The sequence below is a fragment of the Lampetra fluviatilis genome, chromosome 41 (assembly GCF_964198595.1).
Source record: "Lampetra fluviatilis chromosome 41, kcLamFluv1.1, whole genome shotgun sequence".
Classification (NCBI taxonomy): Eukaryota; Metazoa; Chordata; class Hyperoartia; order Petromyzontiformes; family Petromyzontidae; genus Lampetra; species Lampetra fluviatilis.
In genome coordinates, this window is record NC_136315.1 from 10442712 (window position 1) to 10461088 (window position 18377).

At 51.6% G+C, this 18377-nt stretch overlaps 1 protein-coding gene across 1 annotated transcript in view; it reads left to right on the forward strand.

Moving 5' to 3' along the window:
- Nucleotides 1-16868, forward strand: part of RBM22 (RNA binding motif protein 22) — a 40434-nt gene extending 23566 nt beyond the window's left edge. Inside the window, exons 5-11 of the mRNA XM_078875555.1 lie at nucleotides 10-110; nucleotides 732-904; nucleotides 1307-1507; nucleotides 2381-2545; nucleotides 8880-8977; nucleotides 12024-12182; nucleotides 14122-16868. Of these exons, the coding sequence (XP_078731681.1) occupies nucleotides 10-110; nucleotides 732-904; nucleotides 1307-1507; nucleotides 2381-2545; nucleotides 8880-8977; nucleotides 12024-12182; nucleotides 14122-14258 (1034 nt within the window). The 3' untranslated portion in view covers nucleotides 14259-16868. The remainder of the gene's footprint in view (nucleotides 1-9; nucleotides 111-731; nucleotides 905-1306; nucleotides 1508-2380; nucleotides 2546-8879; nucleotides 8978-12023; nucleotides 12183-14121) is intronic.
- The last annotated feature ends 1509 nt before the right edge of the window (nucleotides 16869-18377 follow it).

Sequence of the window (18377 nt, forward strand, 5' to 3'; positions counted from 1 at the left end):
TCTTTCCAGGTCTGCCTGTGCAGGTTCGAGACTCGGCCCTGGCCCTCAAGGACGAGATGCCCAAGTCGGACGTCAACAAGGAGTACTACACGCAGAACATGGAGCGCGAGGTATGTATCTTGTACTTCTTTCTCACTGTGCGTAGCCAGTTTAACACATAGGCCTTCACGACCAATATCATCCATTATACAGGTTTTTTGAGTTACATCATGATGTAACCCAAAAAACCTGAATTATGTGCGTTGCCAACTGCACTAATCGGAGGTAGCCCTCAGGGCGAGACCCACAAGCCCCGTGGCCCATGCGACCTCCGACTCTGCTGTTCGTTTATTATTAATGCGGGTCTGCATCAAAATACATTGTTGTACTGCGCTTCTATGCTCCCCACCTTTAACAACTCATGTGGTGAAGTACGGTAAAATGTAACGCATTGTACATTAATATAACGTTTTACTCCAATCAGGTGGTTTGTAACCAATGAGGTTCGCTACTCTATTAACGAATGTTTTTCTTTATTTGCTCGATTTGCCCTGTTTGCCTTGTGTGTGCCACCCTGTCTCGTTATATATATAAATCACAAGTGACGGAACATACGCGACTTGGTGTGTCCATCTTGCGCGTAACGATCTCGTCGTCACCCGATGAACTGACGCGCCGCCACACGGCCGTTACGGGGAACACGGTGACAGTGCCTCCGCCCTTCTCTGTGACCCTGCGACCCCGCGTGGCAGATCCAGAACTCTGACGGCACGACGCCCGTGGGCTCGCTGGGCAAAGCGCAGGCGCCCAGTGACATGCTGCTCAAACTGGCGCGCACCACGCCCTACTACAAGCGCAACCGCCCGCACATCTGCTCTTTTTGGGTGAAGGGCGAGTGCAAGCGCGGGGAGGAGTGCCCCTACCGGTGAGTGCCGCCCGCGTGGCTACGACGGGCAAGAGCGGTTGGGCTTAAACAAAAAAAGTGACGAGTTTTCTCTTGAGTTGGCAATCGAGTGCATGCCTGTGCATTGAGCGGTGGCGCAGTGGTTATTGCACCGCACTACGAACCCTGCGACCCGAGTTTGATTCTCACTCGCGACCAAGAACATTTGAGCAGGTCCCGTGCCCTCCCCTAGGTTGACTCGGCCGTAAACGAGTACTTGGTGCAATGTGTAAACACCAGCACTGGGTAGCTATAGGCGGCCGTGCGTGGTGTTGACCACCCATCCCCTCGTATGTCGTTCCGGCCTTAATAGGTGCTCACTAACAGGCTGAATACGGTGGTTCTTCATGCCGCGCGTGTGCCCGCCACATGCTCCCCCCACAGGCATGAGAAGCCGACGGATCCGGACGACCCCCTGGCTGACCAGAACATCAAGGACCGCTACTATGGCATCAACGACCCCGTGGCCGACAAGCTGCTGCGGCGTGCGTCCAGCATGCCGCGCCTCGACCTGCCCAGCGACCGCACCATCACCACGCTCTACGTGGGCGGCCTCGACGACTCCATCGGAGAGACGCAGCTGCGGTCAGTCGCTCGCTCCCACTCCACCAACGTGTCCCCATGTGGTCCACCATCCTCCCTTCCTCTCTTCTCGCCCACTACTCCGCCCGGCACTCTCACCTCCGAGCACTCCCGTCAACCAGTCCCACACAATCTATCTGCCTCCCTCTGCTCTCTCCCGCTCCACCTCCCTTTCCTATCTCCCCCTCCACCTGATTATCTGTCTCCTATCTCCCACTCTACGCCTGCCACACTCTCCTCTCAATTAATTCTCCTCTCAATTAATTGAGAGGAGAGTGTGACATCACTGCCTTCGAGCCATATCCATTGCCCTTGATGTGTTGAACTTTCGCATTCATTAAGATCTTTTTAGGGTGACTTGAAGAAAGGTGCTCTATAGATGTAAAATAATATAATAAGAAGGAAGAGTTATAAACAGTCTTCATCCTCACGATACAATATGTTTATTATTTGGCCTGCATTTTCCATTCAGCTTTTGCTCTTTGGGTAAAATAATTTGTCAATAGGTATTGGGCTTTACCTTTCAATCTGAACGGGCACTCATGTGGTTGGAGTACCTGACTTGCATTAAAGAGCCGACCTCCAAACCATGGACCGTTTTCCTTCGCACTGCCCGGGTTATTAGGCATGAAGGCGGCTCTCAGATGGATTTATTCACAGTTCACCAACTCTCAGACTCTGCAATGGAGTGGCCATATCTCCATAGACTCCAAGCGAGTCTCTCGTCATTGGCCGTACTAAAGAAGATTGCAGGGTGAAATCCGGGTGAGGATTCAATGATTTGCAGGGGCCGTGGGTTCTCCGCTCACCTGCCCCTCCACTGAGAGACGGAGGGCGTCGGTGCTGAGTTATCACGGTGGCTTTTGTCGTGCACAGGAACCACTTCTACCAGTTTGGGGAGCTGCGCAGCGTGACGGTGGTGCCGCGCCAGCAGTGCGCCTTCGTACAGTTCACGACACGGCACTCCGCCGAGCAGGCGGCCGACAAGTCCTTCAACAAGCTCATCATCAACGGGCGGCGCCTCAACATCAAGTGGGGCAGGTGGGTCGCGCCGCCTACTCCGGCATGTGCCACGTCATGGTCGCATGATCTCCCCCCGGCCTTGTCCCCGGACTCTGCGGAACTCCGCTCGAGTTCGCCACCGCGCAGGCCCTTTGCGCTCGGGCTGCGTCACTCTCCTGACTTGCGTATTTTTTGGGGTCCTGCTGCCGTGTGTTTGTGCTTTGCGGCGCGATGGCCGACGGTTCTCCCCACGTGTTGTAGGAGCCTCTTCAGGAACTGAATTCGGAGAGAATTGGACAACCGTGCCGAGCAGGACTGTCCGAAAAAAATTGTGATATTCATCGAGTCTTTTCTGGATCTATAACAAACACATGCCAGGATAGAACACGTAACAGGTTCTGTTACTTTTTCTTGTGTTTTAAAGCACTCTTTGTAAATAGTAAAATGTTTAATTGACACGCAGTGCATTAAAACCGACACATTTACAATTGTTGGCGCAGGGTCATCCGTAACTGGTGTGTATGACAGTTAAAGATGTTACCTGCTTAGATAAAGGATGTCGGCGTAATTGAATTTACACAATGTTGTGTGGAGAAGACTGCGGGGGCTGGTTAGTGTCGTGCTCAGGTGACTGTGGTGATGGGCCCCTGGTCCTGGTCTCACATTCGGAAGAGAAAATGAGTCCCATTGGGCCCATTTTCTCCTCCTGTTTCACCTTCAGGTTGATGGATACAAATCTTAATCTACTGTTCCACAAGACCGCCCGGGCTTTTCACGTGAACGCGCTTACAGACGCGCGAACACTGATGCGACAGACGTCGTCAACGGCCGAGAAAGATTGCGCATCCACATGCCATTAGCATCTGTTAATTAACACGCGCTACATGTTGACGACTTTCTTGCGAAACCGCGAGCTGGAATTGTCGTGCGTTCGTTCAACTTCCTGAAGTGCTAAAACTATAAAACTAAACTTTTTTATTTTACCAGGTAAAGCCCGCTGAGCTATTAGCTCATTTTCAGAAGTGAGCTGGCCACAATTGATAGCCCAATTAAGTGGCTTATCATGTGGACATTTCTAGCAGCCAAATACTCGTAAGCTCTAAGCGCACGTTTCTAAATGTGGTGGGAAAAAACAGAGGATCCGGGGAAAAATTCACGTGACCACGGGGGGAGAACGTGCAGACTCCAAATATACAGCAGGCGTCAAGGTCGAGATCGAAACCACGACCTACTGTTCTAGATTTTAAGCTTTCGTGACTGCAATGATTCATATTCTTAGGTTTTTTCGGTAAAGTCACGTAGGTAAAAACATTAAAAAGTAAAATTAAATAAAATAAAAATAAAAATCACGACGTTTCGGAGGCAACACAAGCTTCCGTCTGCAGGTGGTAACTCCTGCAATCTCTCATTTACTTGATACAGCTGTCGTGGCTGTGACGGTACCACCTGAAGACGGAAGCTTGTGTTGCCTCCGAAACGTCGTGATTTTAATTTTATTTTATTTTACTTTTTAATGTTTTTACCTACGTGACTTTACTGAAAAAACCTAAGAACACGACCTACTGTTTTCCAGGCGAGGTAGTTAACATCTTGCTGCCGCTTTGTGGCAGCACCGCAGTTTAATACGCGGCCGCAATCGATGAAGCGCTGATGCTGCAGAGCCGTCCTGTCAGCTGGAGAGCGTCAATAGCACGTTCATTATTCTTAGATTTGTTTTTTACCATAGTTGCTGAGTCCAGGCCCCAAGGCCCAAAACGCCGAGTGGCCGGCAACAGACGGCATACTCCTGCAGGGTTTAATCGTCAGCAGTTGATACGCGACGATGCCGCTCGGCGAAATGTTCGCTCCGCTGCGTCACGAGCAGGCAACATCCCGCGGTGCGGGCGCTCATTTACATCCTTTTCTTTGCCGAGTGAGCGGGAGCGGTGGCGCAGCAGTTGGCGCACTCCACTGTGAACTCTGTGACCTGGGTTTAAATTCCAGCCAAGGCTAACATCAGTGGGGGTGATGTTGTGGCCAACCCACACTGAGCAGTGGAAACAAACACGTGTGTGTGTGTATTGTGATCTGGTGTGCGATAGTGTAGCGGTTAGTGTGCTGCGCTACAAACCCAGCGACCCGATTATTTGAAGCGGTCCTGGGCCTCCCCAGGTCGACTCGGAGTACCTCGTGTGATGTGTAAACATCGCCACGAGGTGGCTGGGCGTGGTGTTGGCCACACACTCCCTTGTGTGCCGTGGCGGCCTTCATAGGTGAAGTGTGTACGCTGGTTGTGTGTGTGGTTAGGCTGTCAAATGCTTGACCATTGTCTAGTGCCGCCGGCGTTGTGAGCCCACTAACCTGGTTTCCATCCTGAGCCCTACCCAACACCATTGGCAATTGGTGTGTGTGTGCTTGGTATGGGTGCCTCTAAGGTTGACTTTGCAAAAAGTCAGCACATAGCTACTACTTATTTTAGATCGGTTGCTTGCAGTGCTGGCCACTTCACCCTTTCTTAATGCCTCTTTAACTGCACTTGCCTCGAGCAATCGTATAGGGGTGGGGTGGGTGTGATTGTTGAGTGATTTTGTGGTGATGTTAATCTATTCGCATATCTGCATTTATAATGACGTACACTCAACTGACTTTGATATATGCAGGGCTACGTTATAGGTAGCAAGGAGGGCAGTGCAGTATAATCATCTGTTGTATTGTGCTACAATGTCTGTGCTCCCCGCCTTTACCAACTCGCACTGACCGGTGTGGTGAAGTATGGTCAAATAACCACTGACCCGCACGGTGTGGTGAGGGCCATCATCCAACAGTGGATTTACAATGAGCTGTACATGTCGAGAAAGGTGTAGTGCTGAAAATGCTTGTTTATGCAACTGCTGGCGTAAGAGCTTCCAGTAAAGCAAACTTGGCCTACTCTTCTACATTGACCAGAACACGTTGGAAGAGGTGGATCTACCCACACTCTACCCCCACCACATGCAAGTGGCTCACTGGATACCCGTGGTGGCCGATGATTCTCTCCACGTGCATGTACTTACGTGGACGTACACGACCGAGTCTTGGCTTAAAACCAGACATCGAAGTGCGTGACCAGAATCCTGATGGAAAATCCTTCTGCAGTGTTGGCACAAATTTGGCTAAAGCTCTGTTGTCACCGGCGCCGGCCAAAACCGGGTTTGGTGAGACTGCTGCGACGCGGGCTCCTCGCACGATGCGAATGCGCTGACCTGCCGACCTTGGTCAGCAGAATAGCGCGCCCCGTGTGCGGGCAGGCGGGCGGGTGGGCGGGCGGGCGGCACACAGACCCCTGCAAGAGACGCAGCTCCACCCGGCGGGTGATGTATGGCGAACATGTGCCCCGGCCGTCTTGCGTCTTCCGAATGCCGCTTATTTTCGGATTCCTGCTGACTCGGGAAGGCCGATTCGTTCGGATCTTGCCCCTATTTTTTGATATCGCTGAGCGGGGCATATTTCTTGCGCTTCTCATTCCACGGAGGTGCCAAGGGGGGGAGCTAACGCTGCGGCTCTGCCGTCGCTCGCCCCCGGCCGGAGAGTGGGAAATCATCGGGCTGTTAAGTTGTCGCCATGCCGTGGTGATGTTGGCCTGACTGGGCGGCGCTGTCGGAGCGCACATGCAGTTTAAAGGTCACGAGTGAAAGTATCAGTCTCGTTCGGTGTGGTCCAATGGTCGGGCGCGGGTCCTTACAATAAAGATGTTGCTCTGCGAGTAGTCGGCAGGACCCGATGGATTAAAACCTCACACGATTCACCGATTGAAATTAATTTCTGGACCTGGGATTCGTGCTTCGAATTGTCTTCATTAGCCATGATCTATCTGCCTGTTGGATGAAGTTCCTCCCCAAGTTGTGACCACTTCTCAGTCTTGCGATGCAGCAAGCCATCTGACACCTGTACACGGGCCGGGTTAGTTTCATTGCCCTTTGTCATCGCATAATCACAAGCGGCTTTCCTTCCCCTCTTCCATCCCATACCGACCAGCATGACGAATGATGGCCAAACAACCCCCATAACCGATACGGCATAGGGAAGTCCTCATCCAGCAGTGTATTTATAAAGGGCTGTACATTATAGTTATTATTATCATAACAATAAAGGAAATTTCATGGGCAGGATTTTGAGACCGTATTAGATGTACACCATGTGCAAATGGATTTACATGAGACCCTAACCCAAGCGCTAAGGGACCAACAGGTGGCGATGGGTCTATTAGCGCGCGGTGCGGGGGGAGGGGTCCATGGAATCTGCAGCACTCTGCCCGTCTTGCGCGCCGCTGACTTGGCTTCCCCCAATCACTTTGAGCGCTCCGTGACACGGCTATCCGTCACGGGCTCTGCGGGGGAGATCGTCCTTATCAGCTGGGTGCACACTCCTAAAAAGGCCGAAAGCCACCCGTGTAGCGCGACACCGGCGGGCCGCTTGCGAATTCCCCACCGGTGGCGGCGGCGGCCGATGGCCCGGTCGCGCACGGGATCCTTGACACGACTGGCTGGTTACCGTTTATTGCTCAGCGGAAGCTGCGATGACACCGTGCGTTCCATCCCCCACAGCTTGCTGATCCCTCTGCTGCGGCTTCGTGAAATGCCCACGCGGGCTGTACCGTAACATCCTATGTCGCCCGCGCTAATTAAGACTGCGACCAAAAAATACGGGGCACACAAGCGGCGTTTTTGTAGAGCCGTCTCTTACTGTGCCCTCCGCATAGCCTCATCGTGTTCTCCAAGGAGCAGTGGTTCTCCGTGCGTCAGTCACCTGACGATATTTGTCTTGGCTCTCATTGGAGCCGTCCGAGGTTGAGTTGTTGTAAAGGGTGACCTTCCTACATCTTCATGCACATGTGCAGTCCTTTGTCAATGGACTGCTGCATGGGGATCGCCCCATGCCGTGTGTGTCGTGGGGGTTTTTGTCAGCTTACTGCTCACTGGTCAGTGGATTTTGCTGCAATGCCCTCTGCTGCTCACTCCGTAGCCACACAGCAGCCTATAATACCAGTTGTGTTTGGTGGTCATCCTTCCAAGCTCTGTCCAGGCTCCATTCTGCTGAGCTTATAAGATCTGATGAGATGGGGCACATTCCAAGTGATTGGCTCATGGGCCACTTTTATCACCAAACTTAAAACTTGAACAGATTTTAACCTTTTTTCCAGATTGCCGGTGGGACACGTAGCCTTCGTGTCCACCTGCAAACGTGCGTTACTTTTAAATACGCTAAACGACCCCCTCCACGACTTTTCGCGCACGCCCACCACGGAGCTCGTTCTCTCAAACGCTGCTTCCCGTTGAAGGAGCGCCACCCCCTCCCCCCCCTCATTACTCTGTCCCGCCGGGAAGGCCCTCGGAAAACTTTACGGCCACGATCGCCAAAAGAAAGTGACCGGTGGCGACGCCATTGAGCGTATCAGCGGCGAGTGACGCCAGCCGCTGCTGCCACCTCCGTCTTCTCCCAAGGGTGGCGCGACCTCACTCTCTTGCAGCCTGGCAAGGATTCGGGCGCAGTCCCAGGGAGATCCGAGGGTTATTTCTCGCCGTTGAGAATTCATCCTGAAGGAGGTGGAAACACTGGGTATTTGGTGCCGTGTGTGTGTATGTGATCAAGTACTACGTTGGAGGCAGGACCGTTGGATGTTTGCACCAGAGGTCACTGTGTGTTGGCCAGCAGTTGGCAGTGCAAACAAGTGGGTTCCTTCTATTTCTGTCATTTGTGTTGATTGTGCGCACAGATTTCCCTCGCGCTCGCAAAGCACTCATTGCAAGACCAATCGGTCAAACATCCCGATGCTCGACCCTCCTGAAAAGGGAGTCTTGGGAGTCGATGTGATATGTACCTTTTTTAATGATTCATCGTAACATCTGCTCGCATCATGTCAACAGCAGCCAGATGCGGGATGTCTGAAGCTGACCATGTGGTGGAATATTTTAAGAGCAGACCTCTGAGAGCAGATGTTGACCACAGTTAATGTGGGAATGGGCAGCGGGAATGAAGCAGTGGTCTGATGGCATCGTTGGTATTGGCTGTGATGACCTCTTGACCTTCACGCCTGTTAAGTTTCACGAGTCGTTAAATGTCGATTTCTGTCGAGTTTTCAGATGTCCGTCGAGTGAGGAGTGTTCTTCCTGCTGTGTTTAATTGTAGTTTGTGGAACTAAATTCCACCGGGCCGCACGGTGACCAGGAAGATGGCAGCACAGCAAGTGGGCTTTCTCGCGCAAGCAAAAACGCTCATTCAAATTATTTGGCCAAACTTCGCAATGCGGGACTGTTCTGAGAAACATCTTGTGGTTCAGTGACAATGTCATGGATTAAATTACATCATCATTGTCATCGTCTCTATGATGTGTGTGTTTCCCAATCTCTCCTTGCAGGTCGCAGGGAGCACCGAGACCACGGGAGGAGATCAGGGCTGGCAAGACCATGACGGATACGGGAGCCAGGCTAGAGCCTGTACCGGGCCTGCCGGGAGGTACGCTGTTCATACAGCAGTAAATGGCGCAGCGTCGAACAGTGCACACAGACTTAACAGTACAAAGTATAGCAGCACCATGGCACAGTGGCACACGCTAGAGCTACACAAAGCAGAAGCACATTAGAAGGCGCACAGAACAGCAGCGCACATCGCATAGCGTGACACAGTGGGTACGTGATGCGACAGGAAGGCTGCACGGTGCTGGAGCTGTGCAATGGAGTGAAGCCCGACAACGGATCTCTCTCTCTCTCCGCTCTCGTTCCATTCCCGCGTCCTCCACACCTGCAACCTCGACCGCTGGTCGACTCCCTCAGTGAAACTCCACCCAATGGGGAGGCCGCTCGCTCCATTTAGCTGTGCCCTCCTTTGGCTGCCACTTTGTCGTTAGTCTCGACCATGTGCAGCTCTTTGTCAATGCACTGCTGGATGAGGGTCGCCGCATGCTGTGTTGGTCGTGGGGGTTTCTTTGACCGTACTTCACTCTGGTCAGTGGATATTGTTGCACTGTCCTCTCCTGCCCACGATGTAGCCATACAGCAGCCTATCATACTAGTTGTGTAAAGTGGTCGTCCTTCCAAACAATGTTCAAGCACAAAAGCCTGCTTAGCTTCTAAGACCTGACGAGATTTGGCACTATCCAGGTGGTTGGCTCATGGGCCTCTTTTATCACCAAACTTTAAACTTGATAAGACTTCAACCTGTTGCGAAACGGCCCGTGTGACACTTAGCCTTCACATCCACCTCCAGCCGTGACGTGTCCTGCCCAAGCCCAATCTCTTCTGTAAACGGCCAGTGTGTTGTCTCTAATGTGCGTGTGCGTTTGTAATCCACATGTCACTCTTCCAATGACTCGGCATAATTTGCTGCACGTGCCTCCCCACACTGCTTTGTACACTTTTCAGCTTTTGTTCCGATCTATGCTAAATTAAACTTTTTTTTTTTACCAGATAAAGCCCACTGAGCTATTAGCTCTCTTTTTGGAAGTGAACTGGCCACGAAAGATGGTGACTTATCACATGGAAATTCATAGCAGCCAAATAATCTAAACGCATGTTTCAGGGAGAACATGAAAATTCCAAATATACAGATGTCGGGGTCCGGATCGAACCCATTACCTCCTGCAAACCGGGCGAGGGAGATAACATCTCGCCACCTTGGAACTCATACGTTGCATCACTGCTCGTTCTTAATTCATGCAGGGTTTTTTCTTCAGAGCAGTTGCTGAGCACAAGGCCCAAAAATACAACCCGTCAAACAGCCAGCAACAAACGGCTCAAGCAAAGTGCTGATAGATCAGAGTGAAACACTCTTCTTGAGTTAGGTTATTATTGTGATAAGAACTTGGGGAGAAAGAGACAATGATGGCAGGGAATTCCAAAGTGGAGCGGTGCGAGGGAAGACACAGAAAGGGAAGTGAGGTGACCTTGCGAGTGTGGGGAGTCTGCGGGTGAATGGATATGTGGGTTCGTGAGTGAGTGTGGTTAGTGCACTCTACTACGAAACCAGCAAACGACGCGAGTTCGAATCACACTCACGACCAATAACAGTCGCGAATATTTGAACCGGTCCTGGACCTCCCCTAGGTCGACTCGGTCTTAAATGAGTCCATGGTGCAGTGTGTAAACATCAGCACTGGGGAGACAAAAGTGTCCAGGAGTGGTGTTCGCCAACCACCCCCTCGTATGCCCTGTCGGCCTTCATAGCAGTTACTTGCTAACAACACTCGTCCCAAGAGTCTGTTAAAGGCTGTACGGGGAACCTTTGTCTTGCGTGGGTGGGACATTGAGTGAGCGCGTTGGTTGAACACTGCATGGATCAGACGAAACTGTTATTCTGATCGACCGAATGGGGGAAGAGTCGTTAGGTCCCCCCTACCCTTGCGTCAAATGTACGAGCGTCGGCTTGATGTGGGGGTGCGCACACACCTGACACGAGCCCCCCCCCAAGTCACCCCGACCCCCACCGGCGGCCGTGCCATCTCTGCAGGGCGCACGGAGCCCCGGCTGGGGGGGCCCCGCAGCTGCCCACGCGGCTTGGCACGCGCGCGCTCATCTCAAGGATCCGCGTGCGCCGCAGCGGAACAGCCGCAGCTGCTGCGTTCCCGGCAGCCTGGAAAGAAAACCTACTTTAAATTTTAATTCGGAGATATATTTAACATTTTCCACCAATTATGCCCGATTGTGCCTTTGGCTTGCTGAACGCACGGAGCGAGTGAAAAAAGGCCCCCACCCCCCGTTTTTGTTTCGCTCTGGATATTCCCCCAAACCGGCCCGACCGGCCAGCGTTGCGCGGGATCGATTAACCGGGGCTTAGCCCCACGTGCTTAGAGGGCGGCCCACGGTTCTCTTCACCTGCGCGGACGAGACGGCGGATCGGCTTGCCACAGAAATGTCACGCGTTTGCGTCAGCCTCTCCGGCTCGGCGCTCGACTGAATTAGCGGCCAATGAAACGTCGGAGGGGCTAGGCTTTGTGGGCTTGGCAGCGGTGCAGAAAGGCGCAGGCCGAAAATACAACCGCGCCGAACTTAATAAATAACGCACGGTGCGATGCCTCTTGCTCGCAATGACTGAACGGGGGATGCGGGAAGGGGCGGGAGGGGGTCACAGATAAGTTAAATTTGCATAATGCGAATTGGCTCGCATTATATATGCTGGACCCTGCCATGGCGATGATGGGAGTATTTCACCGCTGGCCCCAGCCTGCTGCTGGAGATGAGCAGTTGCACGCGTGGCCATCGGGCAATGTGGGCAAAGAGACGCTGTGTATTTTTTGACCACGGTAATTGTGCAACGAAGGGGGTCGAGTTGCTGCCTCGCTTAAACAAAGTTGGTTTTCTGGTTTGGTTTGAGACGTGCATCACCTGTGCATTGCAAAATACAACCGCGCCGAGCTAAATCAATAAAAGTCCATTTACAAAGATGCCGTAGTGCCGGCTGCCCACTCGCTAACAGCACTTGCCCCTGACAGCTTGGTGAAGGCTACATGGGGGGGGATCTTTGTCTTTGTTTGTCGCGTGAGCGCTTTGCGTCTGTGCCTTTACAGCGCTGCCGCCGCTGCCCCCGATGAGCGGAGGAGAGTCTGGCGAGGAGCAGACGGAGGCGAATTACTTCAACCTGCCCCCGGCCGTGTCCCTGCCCCCACCGCCCCCCCTCATGGGCATGAGGCTGCCACCACCACCCGCAATGGGCTCCATGCCCCCGGGTAAGGAGCCCCCCACGTGTCTCGCTCGCTCAGCACGCTTGGGGGTGGGGGGGGAGGCGATCGCGGCCTGGGCGTTGGTGACCGGGTCGGTGGTGTACGAGGACAGCTGACGAAGGAGCCGTTGGGTTGTGCTGTGAATGTGTTGTGTCTGCTGCTATTAGGCCATGTGATCGTGCTAGACTACATAGCGCTTACTAAACAACAGCCAGTATGAGCACTCGACCGCCCAGCACCGGAATCGCAGTATTACCGCGAGAACACCCAGCCCGATCACTCAGGGCCATAGCGTTCTTGGCGCGGGCCCTGGTGCTTCGCGCACCAACATTCCCTCGGCGTTACCGTCTTGTCCTCTAACAGGTGCTCGCTAACAGCAGTTTTCCTGCCGTCCATGGCACTAAACGGGATCGTTGCCTCTGATATAAACTATGAAAATGCATTGGCTGCGAGGATCCCCTCGTGTGTTCCAGGCATGCCAGATGCCCACATGGTGCACTCACGCCATGGGTTATTTAATTGGCGCTGGGCGAGCTATGAATAGTGCCCATTAGTGGCGCGTCGCATGCCCGGGGGGTGGGGGGTCGGTGGTGGTGGTGACGGTGGCGGGCATGAGGACAGGGGGGAGCAGCTCACTTGGTCACCTAAGTGCACCCCCCCCACTCCATCTCTCTTACCGGATTCTGATTCCTGCCCGCAGACCCCCCACACTCCCCCATCGATTCGTCCCAATTCGTAGACCTCAGCGTAAACACCGAGATGCGTTTGGTTCTTGAGCGAGGGAGACCGCTCATACGGTCGTTGCCCTACGTTGAGCCGCCAGCTGACAGACCGCTGTGGTCCATTCATTACTTTCAATGCAAAGATGCGTCGTTAGTTGTTCTTGTCGTGTTATTTTTTTGTTTTGCGTCGAGCTAGGACTCGTTCCTAACAGAGTGGGGTCTTCTCCTATAAGCACCTGGCAGTTAACCAGCATTCGTTTAAGTAAACCCAACTCCACCGATGTGGCACTGTCGAAAACCGGTCCAGAGCTGTATTCAACTACTCCTGCTTAAAAAATATCTATATGTATGTGGACTCCCAGAAGGCTGTGCAGCCAATGGGATGTCGAAAAAAACTTGTATTACTTTTGATGTGGGGAGACAAACATGGGAAGGAGGCGAAATGGCCTGCTTGTGTTTACTTGGATTTAAGACGAGAGACCGCTGAGATTCACTCGTGCGGTTGAGACGAGAGACCCGCAGCACTGTTAGTGTCCTCTCTTCTACCCCTTGAGAGACTCTTGACATCTGCCTTCTCTTTGGCAAGGGTCGGGAGGCTTCAAAAGAACCAAAGTTGTTAAGCAACATCCATTTTTAAACAATCCTTTAAAAGGTTTCTTGCTTTGACACGCCACAATGACCTGCTTCTGCGAGCGGTGAAGCGCGGTGGTTAACGTAACGTAGACTCCTTCCGACTTGCAGGCCTGTGTCATTAGGGATCCCCTCGGCTTAATGAAGGCAGTACTCTTGAGACACGTTGATATGTGTCCAAGTATTCGAAATTAAAACTAATGTGTGTGTTTTACTCTGTTTTACCAGGTAAGCCCCACTGAGCTATATGCCTCTTTGTTTAGAAGCGACCTGGCCACAAATGAGAGCTCAACGACGAAGTGGCTCGTGTGGAAATGTACAGCAGCCAAATACTCTGAATGCATGTTGATTCTAAATGTGAAGAGAAAAACCGGAGGACCCAGGGAAAAATCCACATAACCATTGGGAGATGCAAACTCGAACCCACGACCTCCTGCATATCAGGCGAGGGAGTTAACGTCGCGCCACCACGGCGCTCGAGTTTGTTTATACCGGCCCCTTGTGCCGTGTGCCGGCCTTTAACCAGCGCTCGCATGACAGCTTTGTACAGCGGGTAAGTGAAGAATCTCCGTGTGTGTCCCGTGTGTTCCCAGGGTTCGGCCCTGGCGGATTCCTGCCTCCGATTCCTCCGCCGCTGTTCATGAGGGGCCCCGTGCCCATTCACTATCCCTCGCAGGACCCTCACCGCATGGGGGCCCACACGGGCGGAGGGGGGAAATCCCAGCAGTGACTGTCTCCACAAGATCAGCCGTCGTCGCCGCCTCCAAGATCTGCCCTCACAATATCCCGCCCATTCTGCTTTCGGTGTTTGCTCTGGTCGGCAAACTCGTGGAGACCACTCCAATGCCTGTCCCGGCAATCGGCCCTCCCCGCCATCTTGCACACGCTCGCCTGCCCATATTATCTTTGTGGACATATCTCGCATCTGTGTCTCGGAAATCTGTCCCCCAATGCCAACAACTTCTTCACGATCTGCTTCGTAAGATGTCTCGGCAGCGACGCTGCAATGGAACGTCCAGTCAAAGTCTCCCCATCAGTTGTGCGCAATTTAGTCCTGTTTGCATTTTTAATGCAGTCTGTCAGCTGTTTTCCAAACTACCACTGCAAGTGTGGTTATTGATAAAATAACTTCAAGGGCTGCAAGTTTACTGACCATTCAGCTTATTCCTAACGGCACCGGCACCAATAACTAAGAAAACTCCGGAAATGGATTATGCATAAAACTGAAGCTGGACTCGATGCACACAACTGGCACTCGTTCAATTTTGGAATAATTTGTGAAAGGTCTGCATCTCTCTTCTGAAGTAGGCGCTGACACAGCAATCGTCTGCATTGGTGGCTTTAAGCCAGTCGTGGATATTCCACATTCCTATGACAGGGCCTGTTTTTTTATTAGGACCGCGGGTTGTTTAACTATTTGGTCATACTTTACCACTGTTGACTTACCACAAAGTGATACACTCTGTTCTCCTCTAACGAGGTGGTTGTGCTCCTGAAGAACACCGTGTTATGGAGAAATCGCATTATAATAAATGATATAGGGGTAAAGCACAGTCCGCGATAACACGTGAGATGCGTTTGCAGATGTGTAGCGTCGAGAAGCATCCAGGATTCCTCGCGTGTGTGATGCTACGCCGCGGCAGCCGTACAACCACTTATTCCTACTCGCGCGGCGTAGTTCTGTTCACTCGATCGCGTTATATCCAATTCGCATCCCGCGTTATAAAAAAGTGGTCCCTTAATACATTCATCGCATTATATCCAATTCACGTGATGTAAACACCATGCGTTATAGGAGAACAGACTGTTCTTATTTTATTCACCCCGCAGAAATGATGCGCCGTGTTGACCCCCGACTGGGCTTTGAACCTGTAGGCTTAATCTTGTGAGTGGAGCTCTCTCACCGTAGCGAGCGTGCGAGTGTATGCGCAGCCTGTGTTTGGCTGTGGTGAAGCAGCGTTGCACTGCACTACCACTCCCGCACCACCGTCCCATCGCTCATGCCGCAGCGCTTTTCTCTCCTCCGCTTGCGTTCACCGTTTTGATCGGAGTTGGCTACAGCTGCAGCTGTCTGCTTCGCTGCTTGCGTGGTCTCTGGCCAGTGCTGCTCCGCGGCCAGGAGGCTGCGGCCCAGGTAAACGTCAAGCATGTTGCAGCATCAGCAGCAAGGGGCCCCACGTGACAGCAGGCAGGTCGTCGTTGCTGGGTGGCGTGCGATGGCGGCGGCCCGTGAAAACGCACGCTATATTGTAAAGCAAGTCAAAAAAGAGTTTGTAACGTGTTCGTTTAAACACGTATTTACGAAAATGTCTGGGTGTTTTTTTTTATTATTCGAAGCATATGTTCAATAGAGACCTTTACTTTATGCTGGCTTTGTAAGCTCGTGTCGGGATCTTCCAATATTGGGATAAAGCGCCTTAACTTTGTATTTGCGTTTAATGATTTTGTTCCGTTATCAAACCGGGCCACACGCCTGACAACAAGTGCGAGCGTTTTATCCGCACTCCACGACGTTGCTCGCTTGGCTCTGGATTCGTGCCGAGCCGCGCGTGCCACGATTGTACGTACGGGTGAGCTTGCACGGCACTCGCCGATCCGCAGGGAACGTTGGTTGGCCACGTGGCTCAGGGTGATGCCCATTGCCCATGGAGAGACGCAGAGTCGGCACCACTGATATATCCTGGGTTTAATCCTAATTGCCAGGCGTGTTCGGTGAAAGCCCACGAGTTTGTGATATTTCGAACGTTGGACATGGCTGGGAATCTTACTCTGGTCGCCCCAGTTCATTGTTCAGCGTGCTAACCACCGTTCCACCGCGACACCGTGGCCTAATCCTTACCATAATAAACTTGGGTGAAACCAAATACGTCGCTTCTTCTCAATCGGATTTTGTGTTCCCCCATAACCAGATTAAAACTACTAACAGACGTCGCATTCCCGTAGTTGTTTTTGTACGATGTAAGAACAGTTGACTGAATTGTATACGCGTTGGTGGAAAGGCAGTTTGTGCCAATATTTGACGGAAATGGCCAAATCCCGTTGATTTTTCTGTCCATTTGGTCTTTTTTTTATCCTCCAAAAACAATTGGCACAAACGCGTGGTTTTTGCCCATGGTGCGATTCGGGGAGGCCTAGCGTGAGCCAAGCTTGTTATGTGTCACGTTTGATTCAAAATACTTTTTTTTTGTTTTTACATTGTCCCGCTCGCTCTGATTTTAGAACCTTTCCGCGCAAAGTAGTTTTTTGTAACTGCGTGCGATGCCCCATCATTTTCCAGATTATTTTTCAGGTTCTCTTGGCGTCTAAGTAATAAACGACACCTTTCAAAATAAACGTGCCCTGACGGATCGTGTGCGCCACTTTGTTTACTACGTTTTGGCAGCGTAACAAAACGCGGTGAAATTTCTCGGCATGGCACGCCGAGCACCGGTGGTAATGTTGCTCGTAGCCAGGCAAGAAACATTTTCGGGTCAAAACCTAATTTGCTTCCAGCAGAACCCCAACGTGCTTCTCTTGCAAGTCAAACTTACTGCTTCCTCCTATCTCCCAACTCTCAAATACAAAAGCACATTTCCTTGAGAAAGGTAAAGTGCATTCTGAAATCCCCAAAGGTAGATGTACGGAACGTTTGGATGATTTATTTTCATTATCATTCACCAAATACGCGGATCTTATCCTTTTGTAATTGTAGCCTGGTCAGTAAAGATAGATGTTTCACCCCCCCCCCCTGCTGTCAATGCTGTTCAGCTGCTAATAGATTTAAACGACCCAGTTGGCAATGCAGTAAACATACAGGTTGTAATTTTTTACAACCAGTTTTCATTCAGAAACGTTTCTTAATATGATAACACTGCACATCTTATTTGTTACTGATGTAATGGTATGTGTGTGTGTGTGGTCAGTGGTAGAGAAACAATTCCTAAACACTGCTTCTTCCCCTGGTGTGGGTTAGCCTCCAAGTCTTCGTTATTCTGTGCAGAACAGCGTATACACTGGATGTGTCATAGAAAGAAGGCTAATGGGGCTAATTCTTCAAGTCGGGGTTAATCATCATTTTTTTATTCCCTTTAATTCAGCTCTGTTACCCAGAAAAGCCTCACCGTATTAACTTTATTTCGGGAGCGGTCCTGCCAAGTTTTTGCAGCGTGGCCCTACGATTGCTACATTACCCAATTAAGAAATTTGTGGGTAGCTTTTTTCTTCAAATTATGACCGTTCTGCCGGTCCACAGTGGCTTGCGCTTCTTAGAATGACACCGTGTGATCTTTAACGTCCGCCGTGAAGCAGAGAGTGCGCGCGTTTTATAGTTGCACCCGTTGGATATATTCCACGTTGCCACGTTGTGGGCAATCTTAAGACAACCGCTGCTGACTTAGCACCTAATTGAGAGAGCTGAATGGAGTTTAAAATAATTAACAAACATTTTGTGTAAGACCCAACCCAAAAGATCACTGGGTCCACCCTAAACCGCATCCTCAAACCATGGCAGATGTCGATACCTGATGCACAAATGAAAAAAAAAATCTCTAGTGTGCGACTGTGGTCATCATACAACATGTAACGACGCAATGCCCGATCCGCAAATACGAAGGAGACATCACAGCGATGATACTCTGCTGCTCCTGATGGGGTTATCTGGCTTGAACACCCGAATGTGAAATTGTAGTTGCGCTGCATCTACATCAGCCATACGAAAGAAGAACATTGATCCGAGAGAAGTGATGGGCAGTGATGGAAGCTCGCGTCCCACTGAGCAATTGTAACCCAGCGGTGGACAATACGTGGATCGCTTTCCACGGGTGGACGGCAAAATATTTTGCTGTGGATCTCAGGACAGGTCAAAACAAAC